This window comes from Piliocolobus tephrosceles, chromosome 3, assembly GCF_002776525.5.
Source record: "Piliocolobus tephrosceles isolate RC106 chromosome 3, ASM277652v3, whole genome shotgun sequence".
NCBI classification, from domain to species: domain Eukaryota; kingdom Metazoa; phylum Chordata; class Mammalia; order Primates; family Cercopithecidae; genus Piliocolobus; species Piliocolobus tephrosceles.
This window is the reverse complement of record NC_045436.1, coordinates 103211974-103230878: the sequence shown is the minus strand read 5'-3', so window position 1 is coordinate 103230878 and position 18905 is coordinate 103211974. Positions and strand designations below refer to the sequence as shown.

The window sequence follows — 18905 nt, the reverse complement described above, 5'->3', positions numbered from 1 at the left end:
AGGGCCTGAGGTTTCAAGACAGCCTGAAAGGTACACTCCTCCCTTTTTACACTTTAATCCATGCAAAAACTCAAACTCTGAAGATTTCAGTAGCAAACTGTACAGTTATAGAGCATCAATATCATAGTGTAAATAAAACATCTAAGGGCAGGGCTTGATGGAAGAGAGTGGAGAAAGCAAGTGGTAGCTTGAGGGCATGTGAACCAGTAAAAGGGAGGAATTTACATTCTTAAAGAGTTGGAAAAGCAAAGAACTGACTGCCAGGAATTTGCCTAAGGCAAGCCCTGTGTGTGTAGATGGTGAACAGGCTACCTATTTTCAGCACACTAAATGATTTTCTGAAGTCAAGGAGAGGGGCTAGTCCCTAAAGTCCTGAATAGCTGTTTACTTATAGTAACTCTTAACGTTCCTATTTTTTGGTATTTCTCAAACTTCTCTCATTCACATACTAACCTCGTTACCGTGGTGGTGGGGAGGTGGGGACAGGATCCTTGCTCCCAGAGTCCCAAGATGGTGGTGGACCCCTTCCAAGATGGTGGCAAGCCTCCTGTTCTCTGACCTGGGGTTCTTGGGCCATGCGGTGAGTGTCATAGCTCTATTAAAGGCCGTGGGTCACGGAAGAGAACCGTGGAATCCAGTGACTAGTGTTCAGCTTAATTAGGAGGAACCTGGGCACTTAGCCAATGCAGGAACAAGGGCAAGCCTTAGCGCGACTGGGAGCAGCAATGGGCGCCTCCACTGGATCAGCAGCACAGTGGACACCCTAGCGGGATGGAAGTTAGCGGTGGGTCTGTGACCACGGCAAACAGCAGTGGTGGATGGTGAGCGAAAGCTCAGCTCAAGCGGTAGCAAACACGGACCAGAAGAGAGTGCAGTTGCAAGATTTAATTGAGTGAAAACAGAACTCCCATACAAAGGGAGGGGACCCAAAGAGGGTAGCTGTTGCTGGCTCCAATGTCAGGGTTTATATCCCTGTCATTGTCTCTCCCCCTGTGCTCTCAGGCAATAGATGATTGAATATTTTTTTACCTCCTGTTTTTTTGCCTAATTAGCATTTTACTGAGCTCTCTTTACTACCTGATTGGTCAGGTGTGAGCTAAGTTGCAAGCCCCTGTTTAAAGGTGGATGCGGTCACCTTCCCAGCTAGGCTTAGGGATTCTTAGTCGGCCTAGGAAATTTAGCTAGTCCTGTCTCTCACCCTCATGGTTTTAGCCATTTCCGTATAACGCCTGCACTAGGTTTATTGATATTTTTCTTTAAATGTATTCCAGTTTTCTTTATCAGTTTTGTGGTAAAAGGGAATTTATATGTTATTGTTCTTTGAAAACCAGCACTACTTACATAAACACAAGGTCGATGTAACATAAGCACAATGACAACAAGAACATGTTATTAAATGTCCCTGGACACGGCTGCTTTCTGAAGATGCTGACCCTAAGGCCCTCTGTTGATTTGATGAAAATGGGATTGGCATGTGCTGGTACCATTTTAACATGCCTCTTTTTCCCAAACGATGCTTCCTCTTTGATGTAGTCAGGAGAATTGAAAGAGAATCAAGAAAGAATTGGTGTTTCTGCTAAGTTATTTCATGTCAATATCCTGTTTCTGTGGCATCTTGCATTACTTGGAATAACCCACACTTTGGGAAATACAGTCAGGTCATCTTTGCCAACACTGGGAGGCCTCTTTCCTTTAAATGCTTGCCTTCTTCTCTAATTTGAACAAAGAGTAACTCACAAGAGTTCCATGAAACTGCTTTATAAACACACCAAGGTCTGAAAAATAACAGGCTTTAAGGAAAAATATCTCATATGTAAGAAATACCTCCGTGAATGGGTATTAACTAAATATTTTATGTGGGACAGGGTGTAAACTAAAAATCTGTCATGTTGCATCGTGTTTTACTCTGTGATATATCTAAAAAGCCCATGCATCTAGAATTGGGAGTATGAGCTTTGCTTTCCTTTCAATTTATCTTTGCAGAATTTCGGCTCACTTCCACTGAAACCCAATGGGTTATAAATAAAAGTGCCCAATTAACCAAGAGGTTTTTCAGTATTTGGCATATCTATCAATTGGTGTTTGTCTACTTATTTGCAAGAACGTAGTGTAGAAGTTAAAAGTTCAGTCTTCCGTGACAGAAAGATGTGGGACTAAATCTGCCACTTACTACCCATGTTAATGAAACAAAACTGGTTACCTAACTTCTCAAAACTAATTTCCTCATATAAAATAGAAACCATAATATCTAATCTCACAGGGTTATTGTATTCATTCACTTAAAAATAAAACAAAATGGAACAAAAATACCTGGAATATGTAAGTGAAATTGCACAGGCCCTGGCATGCTATAGGCACTTTTTATTGTCATTTTAAGTATGATGATGGGGATAATGATGGTATTGATGATTCTGACTAACATTTTATGGTAGAAGGAAAAATAATATTCTCGAATCTATGTGATACAGAGACTAGTATTTCACCAGAAACTCCTCTGTATGTTTAATCCAGGAAGTCTTCATTTATGGTTTGAAACCTCTAAGAAATTTCTACTGAAAATAAGTAAGATACTTACAAGATTTTATGCTATGAAAGTGTGTTTTTTTCTGTGTTTTATGACTCAGATTGAAAATTTTCTTGCATGAAAACATATCCGGTAAATTCATGTTTTTGAAATAAAGGGAATCATGTTTTACATATCATATGTCACCCATTTCAAGGGTACAATCCATTGATTTTAGCAAATTTACCAAGTCATGCAAGCATTACCATAAATCAGTTTGAGAACATTTTACCACCCCAGTAAGATTTCTTATGCACATTTACTGTTATCCCCAGCTCCTCTTCCTTCCCAAGCAGCCACTAATCTGATTTCTGTCTCTATAGATTTCTCCTTTTCTTGAAATTCTTATAAATGGAATCATTCACTATTCTTTTGCATCCAGCTTTCACTTAGCATAATGCTTTTGAGGTTCATCTGTTAAGGGAAAGGGGTCCAGATCCAGACCCTAAGAGAGGGTTCTTGAATCTCTTGCAAGAAAGAATTCAGGACGAATCCGTAGGGTAAAGTGAAAGCAAGTTTATTAGGAAAGTAATGGAATAAAAAGAATGGCTACTCCATAGACAGAGCAGCCCCGAGGGCTGATTTTTATGGTTATTTCTTGATGATATACTAAACAAGCGATGGACTATTCATGCCTCCCCTTTTTAGACAATATAGGGTAACTTCCTGACATTGCCATGGCATCTGTAAACTGTCATGGCGCTGGTGGGAGTGTAGCAGTGAGGACAACCAGAGGTCAGTCTCATTGCCATCTTGGTTTTGGTGGGGTTTGACCGGCCTCTTTACTGCAGTCTGTTTTATCAGCAGGATCTTTATGACCTGTATCTTGTGCTGACTTCTCATATCTTATCCTGTGACTTAGAATACCTTAACCATCTGGGAATGCAGTCCAGTAAGTTTCAGCCTCATTTTACCCAGCCCCTATTCTAGATGGAGTTGCTCTGGTTCACATGCCTCTGACACATCCATGTCATAACATGTATCAGTAGTTTGTGCCTTTTTATTGAAGAGTAGAATTTCATTTTGTGGATATACTACATTTTGTTTATTCATCTGTCAGTTGGTAGACATTGATGTTGTTCCTACTTTTGGGCTATTATCAATAAATTTCTGTGATTCATGTACAAGTTTGTGTGTAGAGATATGTTTAATTTCTTTTAGGACTATTCCTAGAAGTGGAATTGCTGGGTCATATCCATGTTTAACATTTGAGGAACTGTTAAACTGTTTTCCCAAAAGGCTGAACCATCTGATATTTCCAACAGCAATGTATGAGGGTTATGATTTTTTATTCTACCCACTCTAGTGGGTATGAAATGGCCTTTTATTTTAGTTTTTGATATGCAATTTCCAAGTGACTATTGATGTTGAACATTTTTTTTCACGTGATTATGAAGTATTCTTTACTTTTTATGAGCCATTCTAAAAAGTAACTAGAGGCTAAAAGTAACTTAGTTACTAGAGGCTTAGTTACCCTAACTCATAGTGTAAGACAGAAATTAAAAGGATTTTCTGGTGTATCCACTTGAGTCAGCAAGTTATTACCAAAATCAATCAAGTCCACACAAAACTTGTTCCTTCTCTAAATACTTCAACAATCTTATATTCCAACATGGAAGTATTCTTAACATATTGGACTCGATGATACCACCCTTATCATTAATATGTATATATAAATTGAGGGGAACAGATAAAAAGTTTTAAAAGAATCCAAGTTACTCTTTAGAAGGCATATGGTTTTAAAATATTTGATTTTTCTGATTCTTTTGATAATTCATGTTAAGGAAATGGTTACAAAGTCTCTAAGGAATTAATAGTAATGTTTTGGGAATATCAGTTTAGGGTTGAGATAAACATCTATGCTATCGTGGGAACACACATTTACATACCCAAGAGGACATCACTGTGGATATTCATTGAAAACTGTGTTCATAAAGTAAAACACATAGAACTAGAAGATGAACTCAAAGAAGGTAGAGGATTTTGTGAACCTTAATTATCTTTTTTATCTCTAATGTCTGATATAATGTAGGCATTTGAATATAGAATACTGTCTGATATAATGTAGGCATTCAATAAATATTCAAAGAATAAGTCAATACTAGGAGTATATTTTGAATGTCATTGTTGAATGAAAAAATGCCCATATTTCTGATATCTCAGGAAGTAGAAAACTCAAGTGCTTGTTTCTATAGATTATAATTTAGGAAGCTTGAAAATTATCATGCTGAAAAATAATTTCTAAACTTCTGTTGGAATTTAACTTTTGTCAAGTAAGGCAAAATGCCTGCCTGGGTCAGTGTACAAAGTCATAGTCCCATTTATGAATGGGTTCAAAATTTCATAAAAACCACAGTTCTAAGTCAGGACCAGTACCTTTATTTGTTTTCTGCTCCTGCAATGTTGTCGTGAATATCGATGCACTATACTTCCAAAGTAAACTAGATTTTGATTTATAACAAAGCAATAGTAACTAAAACCAAACCAGAATTAAACAAAAATACTTGCCTCTTCTCAATTAAATTTGTTTCATCACTCTTTCTTTCCTCACTCTGAACTCTCTTACAAAGTAGTCCAAACAGAAAACACTAATATAAGAAACATCTGACGTGTAATGACAAAGGACAAAGCTCTAGCAAAGCTCACGACTGCGTTTTAATGTGAGAGCCACAGGAAAGACATAACTGGATTCTTTTAAAGCTCTTTATGTGTGCCCCTTGATTTATACATACATATTAATAAACTAGGATGGTATCGTCCAGTCCAATACACTAAGAATATTTCCATGTTGGAATAAAAGATTGTTGAAGTATTCAGAGAAGGGACAAGTTTTGTGTGAACTTGAATGATTTTGGCAATAACTTGTTGACTCAACTGGATATACCAGAAAATCTTTTTAATTTCCCTGTTACAATACGAGTTAGAGATTCAGCTGTGTAAAAACTAGGCCTCTAGTTACTCATCTCTTGCATGAAGCACAAGGATTTGTTTACTTTATTTATTTTTATTGGAAGAAAATATATTTTCTAGAAAAGAATATATGTGTTTTTCATTGTTTATCCCCGAATTAGATAATCATAATTTTCTTGTAGTGAATATGGCAGGAAATGAGTGACATGCAGTAAGGTCATTGTTGGGGACACATTAATAAGTTACTTTCTAGCCTTCATTAGCTAGAAAATTATTTGCGATGTTTGGCTATATTTTATTTTTTATTTTAAAATGGAAATATTAAAGTATATATAATATGGCTTTTAAATGCTGTTAGAGAATACACACACACACATGCACACACACACACACATTTAAGCATAAAGGTACCCCTCAGCATGAAAACACCAACAGTGCTTCTCTTGGGAAGTCCTTGGTTACATAATCTAAAGTCTCTCCAATTATGAGAAAAATTGTTGAATGTATTATGAAGATTACATTTCCTTTTTTTCTTCTGAAATTCCATCTGCAGAGCTTAATGAAGGGAAAAAGATGTAGGCAGGCAAAATACAATGGCGAAGTAACTAAATACAGCCAAAACTTCTCTGTTTTTGCTATGCCAAGTTCATTAACATTTTGCCAAAACTTTTAAGACCATATGAAACTGAAATTACAACCCATTGCACTTCAAGTCCTAGGTTCAACTGAAGCAAGAAAGTGCCGTGTGAGGAAATCTCAGGCATATATTAATATATTTACTAATAATGAAAAGATACTACTTCATTATGACTCCCAATCTAAATCTAGAATGCCTGTGTTTATTAAAAGTCTTAAGTAAACTAATTACTTTGTCCACTGATAACTACAGATACTCTGTGGGATCTCAAGGCTTTAGCTTTCTCCTGGGACAAGTATAGACAAATGCAATGAAGATCTACTGACACTGAGAAGAGAACAACATCCCACAGGAGATTTGATTGATTTTCTTCATACCATAAACTGTTTGGATATGCTTACAATAATTCTACAATGAACAAAATATATATGTATCTGTATGTTTGTACATTTATGTGTGTAATATGTGTATGCACACACATTTACAATAGAATCTCTGTAGTTTGCAAGCAAACTATCATATCTTTATCATTGTTTATTTCAAATGTCAATACTTGTTCTAAATAATTATATAGATCATTGATATGACTAGGATTTTAGTTTAATAGAAAAGTCTTTGTGGGCTCGTTGACTTTAGATTTAATCGCTTTGGGAGAAAGTTAATGGGTTTTTTTGTAATTTGGGGAAATATTAGTGTCATTTGCAGTATGAGATGTATTGTGTGCATTTGAATGTTACTTCTAAGCTAAATTTGGATATAAGATTGAATCTTGGGTCTAAAATCAGTAAAACTGGAGGGACATATTGAGTCATCTTAATAGCTGTGTTGATTTATTTTGTAACTGACAGCACTTAAGGTTTTAATTAGGTTTTGTAATTGTTGCAGCTGAATGCATATGTTGTACAAAGTAGCCTGTTTAAAAGAATTTCATAATGATGTAATTATTGCTTTAAGGAAACTTTTCTGAATGTTCTACATCAAGCCTTGTAAGTGTCTCGATCCTGCTAACTTTTCTTTTTTGGTTAAAACACCTTGGTACTGTAATAGAAATGTCAGAATTTATTTTTATTCTTTAGTCTAAATTTTTAATTTACATAGACACATTAGAATATGTCTAATTCTAAAGTGAATTGATTCTCTCAAACATATTCAAACTAAATGACAACAACTCTAGTGACTAATTTATAAAATAAGTGTGTGTTTTTTGTGGCATACATATTTGTTTATTTATGCTTAAACAATTGCCCTTTGCATTCAAATCGTATTCAAAAGCTATACAACAATTCATTTTGTTTGTTGTTTATATTTAGTACTGATGTTTACCACTTATATGTGTTTTTTAAGGGAGTTAGAGGTAGGAGGACAGTCTTGATATCGGGAAAACCAGTTAATATGATATTGTGTTAGTGGAGGTGAGTAACACAAACTAGAACTTAAGCAGTGTCAGTAAGAGTGCCAAAGAAGGCATGGATTCATAAGCTATTATGTCAGAATATATATGAACCAGGCATTTGTGTTTTTTTTTTTTTTAACTTCCCAGGTAATTCCAACATACTGCTCAGTCAGAGAATCACCAATTGCTGTCAGATTTAGAGTCTTGGGAACAGTCAAATTTAGTTTGACTTTTAGGTTTCTTGCTTGTTTGTGTAAATGGTGATGCCATTCATTGTGGAAAAAAAAAAAATCCTAAAGAGGAACAATTTTACACAAGGGGAGATTTTTCTGTTGTTGCCAGTCAATTTTGTTCATGTGAAGTTCAAATATGTATGAAACATCTAAGAATTCAGTGGAGAGGTCTGATACAGAGATAGATATTATGTAGTCTTGTAGCAAAGTGATAGTGGAACTCATGGATTAATCCAAAGAGTGTGCAGATCATCCAGGAAAACAATACCACTTAGAGGCCAGCAGAGGAAGAGCTAACTAGTAAGGAATGGTGGTCAGGGAAGAGGGAAGGAGGTGGAAGGGAAAGGCAAGTAAGGTGTCAAAGAAACATTGAAATAGAGACTTACTCATGGGAAATATTAGTCAGAAATAGAAAATGAATAAATATCCATAATTTTTTTCAGTTAGGGAGTTAGCTACCTTCTTTTCGAGGAGTCTATTGTTTAGAAGCACCAAACTCGGATTGCTCAAAGTAATCTCTGTTTTACAGCTATACTACAAGGTGTTTTATATTTATTTGTTTATTATTATCTTATATATGTAAAGAGAGTGATTTGTGTACGTGTGTGTGTGTGTACTCACATGCACGTGCTTGCACATATGGGATGCTGGAGTGAATGTACATTAAACAGTCAAATATTATTTTTACACGATAATCTAGCATTGAAAGGGAGAAGTCTCTACACACATGCCTCTATACACAGAAGTAATTCTAGAGGGAGGAAAGAAAAGATCGATGTGACAGTTTGGTAAAGCTGGGCACAGTATTAGTCTGTTTTCATGCTGCTGATAAAGACACAACCGAGACTGCGCAATTTACGAAAGAAAGAGGTTTCATGGAGAACTCACAGTTCCATATGGCTGGGGAAGCCTCACAATCATGGCAGAAGGCAAGGAGGAGCAAGTCACATCTTACGTGGATGGCAGCAGGCAAAGAGAGAGCTTGTGCAGGCAGACTCCCCATTTTTAAAACCATCAGATCTCATGAGACCCATTCAATATCATGAGAACAGCACAGGAAAGACCCACCCCCATGATTTGATCATCTCCCACTGGGTCCCTCCCACAACATGCAGGAATTATGAGAGCTACAAATGAGATTTGGGTGGGGACACAGGGCCAAACCATATCAGGCACTATGTCCCCACCAACATTCTTTCCACCACGTCTTCCACTGGGGAATACTGGAGAGACAAATACGTAACTAGTAGGCTCCCACGGATGCTAGAAGTGTCCAGATTTAAACTGGTGACCATTACACATTGGAACTTCCTCCTTTCTTTGGAGTTTTCCACTCCAAATCCATGTTCTGTATCAGTGTTTCTCAATATTGGCTGCATAAGAGAATAAAATATCACTGCCAAAGCTTTAACCCAGATCAATTATACTGGAATGTATAAAAACTAGTCAACAATTATTAGAAAACGTTTTCAGTTAATTCCAGGGTGCAGCCAAGGTTGTGAATCTTTGTGTTCTGTATCACATTGGTTTATCTGACAGTGTTTCCATAAATTCACATTAACTGAAAGCATGTTTCTGTTTTTGCAATAACATTTCATAACCTAGTACTCTGACAGTACCATCAACAGTTTTATAGACAAGCTCACCAAAAGTAGACTTGGAGGTTGTTTCAGTCAATTCAAACTGTTGTAATAAAATACTGTAGACTGGTAGCTTAAACAACAGAAACTTCTTATTTCACAGTTCCGGAAATTGGAAATCTAAGATCAGGGTGTTAATATGGTTGTGCTCTGGTGAAGGCTGTCTTCTTGTCTTACAGATAACTGTCTTCTGACTGGATTCTTGGACAAGGGGACAAAGAAAGAGCAAGCTCTTTAGTGTCTCATTTTATAAAAGCCCTAATCCCATCAGGCCAGGGCCCCACCCTCATGAACTCATCAAACGGTAATTACCTCCCAGAGCTGTAACTCCAAGTACCATCACATTAGAAGTTAGGGCTTCGATGTACGAAGAAGATAGGGGGATATTCAGACCGTAGCAGGTATCATGCAGTTCTCTGCCATCAGCAGCTTTAGACCAGGAGAATTCTACTGGGACAAGCACTAGTTCAATGTAGTCCAGCACTTAGCCTGGAGGTGAAACAATCCTTTGGTTTTGTATATAATTCAGTGGTGACATTTATGTAGCTGTGCAATAAGCCATGACAGGTTTAACTAGATTCTAGTTTCACTGCTGAAAAGTGCATCAGTTTTGACAGATACATAAAACAATAAGTTTGAACGGAACCAGACTCTTTAAAGAGATGTTGAATTTAGTCTGGAGCTGCTTAGTATCTTTGGAATTGCTTTTCTATGTCTTGCTGAACTCAGCAGGCAAAGCAGAGTATTGCTTAAGCAAGACCGTTTGGTGGTAGCATTCATGTTGGAAGTACTGCCAAATGCTTTCAGTCTCATGGATGTTCTCCCTGGAGGCTGATGGATATGACATTATTATTTTTTAATTCTAAGTGAATTTTAGATCATCTCATTGTGCTTGTTGCAGATAAGTTCACAATATCTTTAATAACTTTCTGTGTAGGTGCATTGCAAATTCATTCTATTCAGTTAAACCAAGGGATTATACTGTATTCTCTGCATAGTATTCAGAGTGAAAAATTCCCATTTCTAATTTTGAGACGTAAATGTTACAAGGTTTTGTCTATGTAATATTATACTTGTAATTATGGTGGCATTTGGATTTATCAGTGTGTGTAAGTATGTTTATGAGGAAAGGAGGAATGGAGATGGACGATGAGCAAGGAGGGATTCTTGTCAGACTCCTTTATCCTTGTTCAGATTAATAAGAGGCCTATATTGCACCTAGGTGTTAAGTAGGACAGATAATTTCCAGGAAATATAAAGAACATTCTTCAGATCACATGCTTGGCAGGAACTCAGCAGTTAGAATATACAGAAAGTGTTATGAAGTAGAGAAAAATGAGGCATGGTATGGAAAAGTGAGAAATATAAACTCAAAGGAAGAAAAAAGGGTCTATGTTGTTCATTTATTTTTCACCTACCATGTAGCATGAGGCTGTGCACATCACAGGTGTTCAGAAACTGCTTGGTGAGTGAATGAGTGATCTCAGAAGGATCAAAGTAGACCGATGAGAATACAAAATTAGGTCAATCATAGGAAGCCTCATAGAATTCTCCCTTTAAGTTTGTAAAAAAGCAATAACCAGGAGGAAACAGGATTCAGACATAAAGTCCAAATACAATATAAGATGTGAACAAAACCTATACGTTGCTCAATTAAGGGACATACGCTACAAAGCTCCTCCTAGTCTGATAGCTCTTTCACTCAGATCTTTGGGCGTATCTCGTGCTGCCTTTTTCCTACCTCTGGATATAACGTGCTTGATTACATATCTTACCTTCTGAAAAGGCTCTACTACCAGCTGAGTGAAAGGGACTTGAGTCTGTATAATGACTTTATATTAGCAAATAGTTTTGAACTTCTACCGTCAAAAGACAGAATTACAACAAATCTAGTTTTGCAGATCTTCATAGACTTATTTTGTGATTCTAGAATCTAGCAGCAGTTTGGGACAAAATGGTTCGGAATGTTCCACCCTACCACATGTGCAGGTTATATTTACAGGACGAGAAAAAGAAGTAACCTACGGAAAACAGAAGCGAGGTACAGAGACAGCCCCATTACATGTTTTACATCTCATACATGGTTTGAACAGCTGCCTGTGATTGACTGAAACTGAGCTGTTTATTCCTCGTTAGGCTTTCACTTTGTCTCTGGTACTGAGTTAGGTTGCAATTAGGAACTTGTAGGGAGGACTCCTTGGGCGAATTTCAATTTTATTTAACATACCAGAGAGCATGACTCTAAAGCACCTCGTATCTCAGTGATTAGCCAAAAATAATTTTTGTCTGTGTAGTTTCCTGTTGAAGTATCCCAAATGGGGTTAATAGCAGAACCTACTCATGGGCCTTCAGTGAGGCCCTGATGTGTGCAGATGTGTTGTTGTTATTAGGTGAAGAATTTTTATTATCCATTGGATATAGACTTTTGCCACAATGCAATCACTTCACTTCACTTTGGTGAAGACTGAGATGTATTTCTCTGAGACAAAGATGGCACTTTCTTTTAGGTACACTGGGCAATTAGCACATAATATTGATATCTAATTAATTGGTTACACATATTAAAGTAGATATTAATTTGGCAAAGTAGTGGATTTTCAATAGGAGATAGAAGGCTAGAGAGTGAGATTGACAGGGTTGCTATTTTGTAGACTGAACATACAAAGATATTTTTCAGAGAAGCACCAGATTTCCCCATTGTAATGAGTAGCCTGACAATTAGAGCATGTGACTGAGAACCTATTAAAGTGAATCAGAACTGGAAAAATATGTTAGATTCTGTCCAGAAATGATTATTTTCTTCAGTGAGAAAGGACAAAGCAAAAATGAAAACTCTAGAAAAATGCTGAAGTCTCTATTTCTACAGAGTAACCTGAGTTTAATAAAGCCAAAAAAAGAGAGTCATAAATTTTTAAATTTTAGCCTTTTAGCAAAAGTTAATAACCTTTGTTAATCAAAAAATATATATAATTGTTCATTTTTTTCTTCATCATTTCTATATAATTAGCTGTGCTCACATATACTATAATGTTAGAAAGCTCCTGTAATGTATCACTTCTGGGAAGAAATAAAATAATCATCCCACTCCACCTTTTACCTTGATTCATGTCTCAAATATTTCTATTCTTGGAACATTACTGCAGCTTTGGAGCTAAGACAATTGCTGGTAGAGGAAGAATGATTCTGTGGCCCTTCATCCTTCACAATTTTTACACCATCCCATTGTCTAACTTTGCAATCTCGCCATCTAGTGTTCAAAGATTCTCAATACCATAGTTTATAAAGTGCTTCACTTCATTAAAAGCAAAACAGTAGAGTAAGTGCTAAGGAAGTTACCTTAAAAACAGTGTGTTTGGGAACAGTCAATGTAATAAATAGATCATCAATGAAACTTTAAAGCAGATTTCTTGTTAAATATGTTTCTTGTTTATCATTATTGTCTCATTTATTTATAGTATTTATTTATAACTATTTGATATCTTCTGTTTATATAGTCACGAAATTATATATAACATACTCTGTATATTGAAATATATACTTATTTATTTTATATTTTATTTTTATATTCTTCTATCTTTGTACTACCTGTAACTAACAAAATTGTCATTGACTCTGAAGGCAAAAAAATCTGAGTCATGATGGTAGATTGGGTTAGAGTGGAATCAAAAGGAATTAGTTTATTGGAATATTTGACTGCTATGCCTATCCTGCCCCAGGCTGTGTTTTTTTTACTATGACTGTCCCTTCGAGGGGTAGATATAGCAAGAAAAACACAGAAGGCTTTGATGCACATGAAATACGGTGGCTTGTCAGAAAAAAAAACAAAAATACTAGTGTCTTCCTTGTCTTACCATTGAGACTATTTTAGGTATGTCTTTTAAAAATGATTTTTTTGGAATTTAGTTTTAGGAATTAATGAGTTGATTGCAGTTTTCAAGATGTCCTGGAAACATGATTTCTATTTTCTTTACAAGGTTTTAAGATAACCTCTTCTGTAGTGTTTATCAGTTCAGAATTTTAGAAAGAAAAATATGTATTTATTTAATTATCAAGAAGATACAATTAACTAGTTAAAACAAGCCCTTTCAGATAACCTCCATCATTTTAACATCTATAAAACAGTTAACAATATGCCTGTTCTGAGAGACTCCAATGTCAAAATGGAAAACCTCAGCCCTTACCCTGAAGGAGGCGAAGTTCTATGGTCCATGAGGTTGCTGCCTACTGCTCAGACCTTACCTATGTCCATTCTGGGCTCTGACCTTCTTAGCCTTTGTCAATTCTGCAAGGACAGGAGACTTCCTCCCACTTTAGGCTGTTTTTCTCCCTTGCTTTGATCAGAAATGCCTTCTTCTGTCCTTAGACACCCTTCAGATCTTGGCTCAAACATCATTTTCTCAGAGAAGCCCTCAAAACCCTGTCTTGAGAGTTTTGCAATAATAAAAAAGATGGTATGCAATAATTTTCCATATTTCCACTCACCTTATTTTGTAATCACATAATTGTCTTATTATCAGCTTAATATCTGCTGTCTTGACTAGACTACAAGTCGTGAGCAGGCTGGAATAATACCTCTTTTATTTAAACCCCTAAGGTCCTAGCCCCTGTGTTTCCTATAATATCCATTAGGAGTAGATGTGCAGTAAATAGCTGATGAAATCAACCCATGGGATTTCACAGGTTTGAAACTGAGAACTGAGAAGCCCATTGTCTCAGCTCATATAATTTCATAAAGTCGGCTCTGCTTCCATGTCACCACTGGGATAAGAGAATATTCACTGAGGCAGGAAACACCACTGCCTGCATCCCAACTTTTCAGAGCACACCTCTCTGAAGTGACAGGACATGTCACTTCCTGCAGCACAGCTTGGGAGTGAGGTAAAGAATTCCCTGGATTGTTCGCTACCACTCTTCTCGGTTCACAGGAATCAACTCTCCTTTCACACTTTTGCTTATTCTCCCCGGAGATACAAAAACAAAACGACTTCCCCCACACAAGTGAAAACTCTATTCTTCCTGTCTTTGCTATCATCCATCTTCATTGATTAACAGGAAATATAAGATACAGAAGATAAAATATAGATTAATATTTTAGTAAGTTATTTAGTAAGTTATCTTGCCACTCACACTCAGGAGAGGATACAAATAAATTATTCAAGTTATGTAAAGGACAGTAAGTTTTTATTGTTTATTTTCATAGCATTTCTCTTCTTTTCTAGAACACTCTAAGGATTCCCAGCTATCTTAGAATATTAGACAAACAATTATGCTTAGAATCAATCATTTTCAAAATGAGCTCTGTTAAAAATTTATGGCATGTCACACTAAGCTTCGAGCATCTATAGGCAAACACCAACACTTTCTCAAAAATGAGTCCAACATTTTGAGAGATGAGCGGGAATTTAGTAATTCATTTTGATATTGAATATACGCATACACCCATCTCTAGATTTGGTATTTTTTGTAAATTTTATTACAGTATATTTTATTTCAGATCTAATATATTCTCATTGTTTTCTTAACACCTTTGCTTACCATCAAATACACAAAAAGAAAAATGCTTGAATGTTCAAACTACACTGAGGATTCTTTAATTTTTTTTATTTTTATGGGTATGTAGTCAGTGTGTCTATTTATGGGGTATATGAGATATTGTGATACAGGCCTATAATGTGTAATAATCACATCAGGGTAAATGGGCTGTGTATCATCTCACACATTCATCATTTCTTTGTGTTATAAACATTCTAATTATACTGTTTTAGTTATTTTTAAATGTACAATAAATTATTGTTGACTGCAGTCACCCTGTTGTGCTATCAAATACTAGATCTTATACATTCTACCTTGCTATATTTTGTACCCATTAACCATCCCCACTCCCACCCCACCCACACACACATACACTTATCCCTCCCAGCCTCTGTTAGCCATCATTCCACCTTTACACTGAGGATTCTATAGATCTTTCTAGGCCTTCTTCTCCCCACCTAATAGGCATCACATAAATGAGTGCTCTCTAAAAACTGGGTTGATTCATTCAATCGCCAACTTGGATGGAATTCTAACTCTTGGACTCTTGAAAAAAATAAATAGAATGGTATGAAGTTTACTCCAAAGAATATCTTCACACTTCTATCTCCACAGCAACACAGATGTACACACGGTGGCATCACTTCTTAAGCTGTACCTCCGAGAACTTCCAGAACCAGTTATTCCTTATGCGAAATATGAAGATTTTTTGTCATGTGCCAAACTGCTCAGCAAGGAAGAGGAAGCGGTAAGTTGATGCATTTGTTTCCAAATAAGCTTTTGTTTGGAATTTTTATGTGTGTTCTTAGTCTTAAATCTGTAAATTTCCATTGCCCTGTCCCAGTGTGTTGGGGTCCGTGTGTTTCCTAAACAAAGGAATGAACACACAAGACAACACAAGACAAGACAAACATGGCGGCCGCCGGGAACGACAGGCTCCGCTTTAGCTCCGCTTTATTTTGTACAGTCCTTTGTGGAATGTTACCAAGTCACAAGGCACATTATTGTTTTTCTGACCTTTCCCTGACTTTCTGGATTTTCAAGATGTTTACACATAAACAAGCCCCCAGGGTCTGCTGTTTGCAGCTGGCTTCTATCGGGAACGCCCTGCTTCCTTTGCGAGAGCAGGACTTATCGGGAACGTCTCCTTTGCGAGCACCTAGTCTTCTACACCAGTGTTATTCTCCACTATCCTTTGTACTGACCTCACACACACTGAGACTTTCCAAATACAGCTCAAGTACCATTTCTGATCCCCTCTCTGATCAAAAAAAGAAATATGGCTGAATAAATTAAATCAGCACAACTTGCCACTTTATTTCCCTAAATGGTAAATGCAATGCTATGTCAGGCCACACATCACACAAAAAAAGTGACTGCTGTGTCTCATAATCTTTTAATTGTGTGAACCCAAACCACTTCAAACAGTGGCTTGTATACCAAATCCTACCTACTACTGTTTCTTTAAACAGATTTGGTAAGGTATAATTTTTATACTATACAATTGCCCATTTAAAATGTATGATTCAGTGTTTTTTAGTATATTCTCAGAGTTGTGCAACTCTGAGATATTAGATTATCACCAAAATCTAATTTTAGAATATTTGCAATATTTTTATTGCCTCAAAATAAACCTCATACCCTCTCTTAATTCTGCTTTTTCCCCAGTTGTTGGCAACTACTAATCTGTTTTCTGTCCCTATAGATTTGCCTATTCTGGACATTCCTTATAAATGGAATCATTCAATGTATGTGTGTGTGTGCGCGCGCACGTGCACGATTGGCTTCTTTCACTGTTTTCAAAGTTTACTCATGTTGTGCCACTTATCAGTATTTCATTCATTTTAATTCTAAACAATATTCCATTATTCATCCATTCATCGGACAGACCTGTGGAGTTTTTTTATTTCATTATTTGGCCATTATGAATAATATTGTTGTGAACATCCATGTACAAAGTTTTGCATGGACCTATGTTTTTATTTCTCTTGAGTATATACCTAGAAGGTAGAATTGTTGGGCCATATGTAACTCTGTGTTTTTCAAAAGGCCTCCAGCATTTTACATTCCCAACAGCAATGAGTGCAGATTCTGATTTCTTCAAATCTTTGCCATCGTTTGTTACCTGTCTTTTTTATCCTAGCCATCCTAACATGAGTAAAGTCATCTCATTGAAGGTTGAATGACATTTCCCTGATGGCTAATGATGCTGAACATCTTTTGATATACTTATTGGATATTAGTATATTTTCTTTGGAGAAGTATCTATTCCGATTATTTCCCCATTTTCAATTGGGTTATTTGCCTTATTATTAATAGTATTGAGTTGTAAGAGTTTATATAGTTTAGATATATGTCCCTTATAAATATGATTTTTAAGTATTTTCTCACATTCTGTGCATTGTCTCTTCATTTTATTGATGGTGTCCTTTGAAACACAAAAGTTGTACATTTTCATGAAATCAAATTTATCTAGTTTAATCATTTGTGGTTTTGTGTCATATCTAAGAAGACTTTGCTTAATACAAGGTCACAAAGAGTTACTCCTATATTTTCTTCTAAGACTTCTATAGCTTTAGCTTTTACATTTAGAACTATGATTCACTTTGAGTTCGTTTTTGTTTTTGGTGTGAAGAAAGGAACAAACTTAATTCTTCTTCGTGTGGATATACAATTGCCCCAGCACCATTTGTTAAAAGACTGTTCTTTCCCCCATTAGGTTTTCTTGGCACTCATGTCAAAAACTGCTGCATATATATATGAGAGAGAGAGAGAGAGAGAGAGAGATGTATTCTCACTCTGTCACCCAGGCTCGAGTGCAGTGGCGCGATCTCAGCTCACTGCAAGCTCCGCCTCCTGGGTTCGCCATTCTCCTGCCTCAGCCTCCAAAGTAGCTGGGACGCCACCACTCCCAGCTAAAAATTTTTTAAAAATATATATATATATATTTAGTAGAGATAGGGTTTCACCCTGTTAGCCAGCATGGTCTTGATCTCCTGACCTCATGATTGTCCCACCTCAGCCTCCCAAAGTGCTGGGATTACAGGCATGAGCCACCGCACCCGGCCTAACTGCTGCCTGTTTTTATAAATGCAGTTTTATTCCATTTGTTAAATAATATTGTCTGTGGCTGCTTTTGCACTATAACAGAAGAGTTGAGTGGTTGCAAACAGAGACCATTTGTCCCATAAAGCCTCAAATATTTACCATCTGGATCTTTATGGGCAGAAGAAGAAAGCAAATTACATTATCTATTGGCTTTTCTGGTATCATTTACATTTTAGGGGAAGTCATACAATGAGAAGAACCAAATAAATTAGTCCCTTGTGAAATTTCCAGAAAGATCACGTTTTTCGATTATCCTCCCTCCCCAAATGATGTATCCTAAACATGACCAGCTCTGAGAGACTTTCGTCAGTAAATGTGTTTATCTATGATCTACACATGCTAAAACTGAGAAGGATGCTCACTACATAGTTTACTTTTCTTCAATTAATATTACTAATAAATGAGCTTATCTTCTCTTTTCAGTCAATTGCGAACAAATGTTAAAAATGATAAGCAGCTTCATTTGAATCTGTTTCTCCACAAATAGTACTTATGGAGATATTTTAAATGCTTGTACATATTTGAAAACATTTCTAAAATATTCACTGTGATAGTGGTAAGTGCTCAGGACAAGATCTTTCACTGATAACATGTGAAACTAATTTTTTAAAAAAATTATATGGCCATTTCCACTTGCTTTAGTTCTAAGGTGAACATGTAGAAAGATAATATTTATTTTCTTCTTTGTACTCAGGGTGTTAAGGAATTAGCAAAGCAGGTGAAGAGTTTGCCAGTGGTAAATTACAACCTCCTCAAGTATATTTGCAGGTAAGAACTGTCCTAACGACGAACGTAAACAAGACAAGACATATTTAGCCTGATCCTAATTTGTGTTTAACAATGAATAAAATCACTCAACTACTTTGAGCCCTAGTGTTGGCCTCTGTAA

General features: G+C 36.3%; 1 protein-coding gene across 6 annotated transcripts in view; it reads left to right on the top strand.

Moving 5' to 3' along the window:
- The window catches only part of ARHGAP24 (Rho GTPase activating protein 24), a 514735-nt gene that overhangs the window by 469679 nt on the left and 26151 nt on the right, over nucleotides 1-18905 (top strand). For all 6 annotated transcript variants that reach the window (XM_023198115.2, XM_023198116.2, XM_023198114.2 and 3 more), the window contains 2 exons: nucleotides 15524-15656; nucleotides 18711-18784. In XM_023198115.2, coding sequence (XP_023053883.1) covers nucleotides 15524-15656; nucleotides 18711-18784 — 207 coding nt within the window. The remainder of the gene's footprint in view (nucleotides 1-15523; nucleotides 15657-18710; nucleotides 18785-18905) is intronic.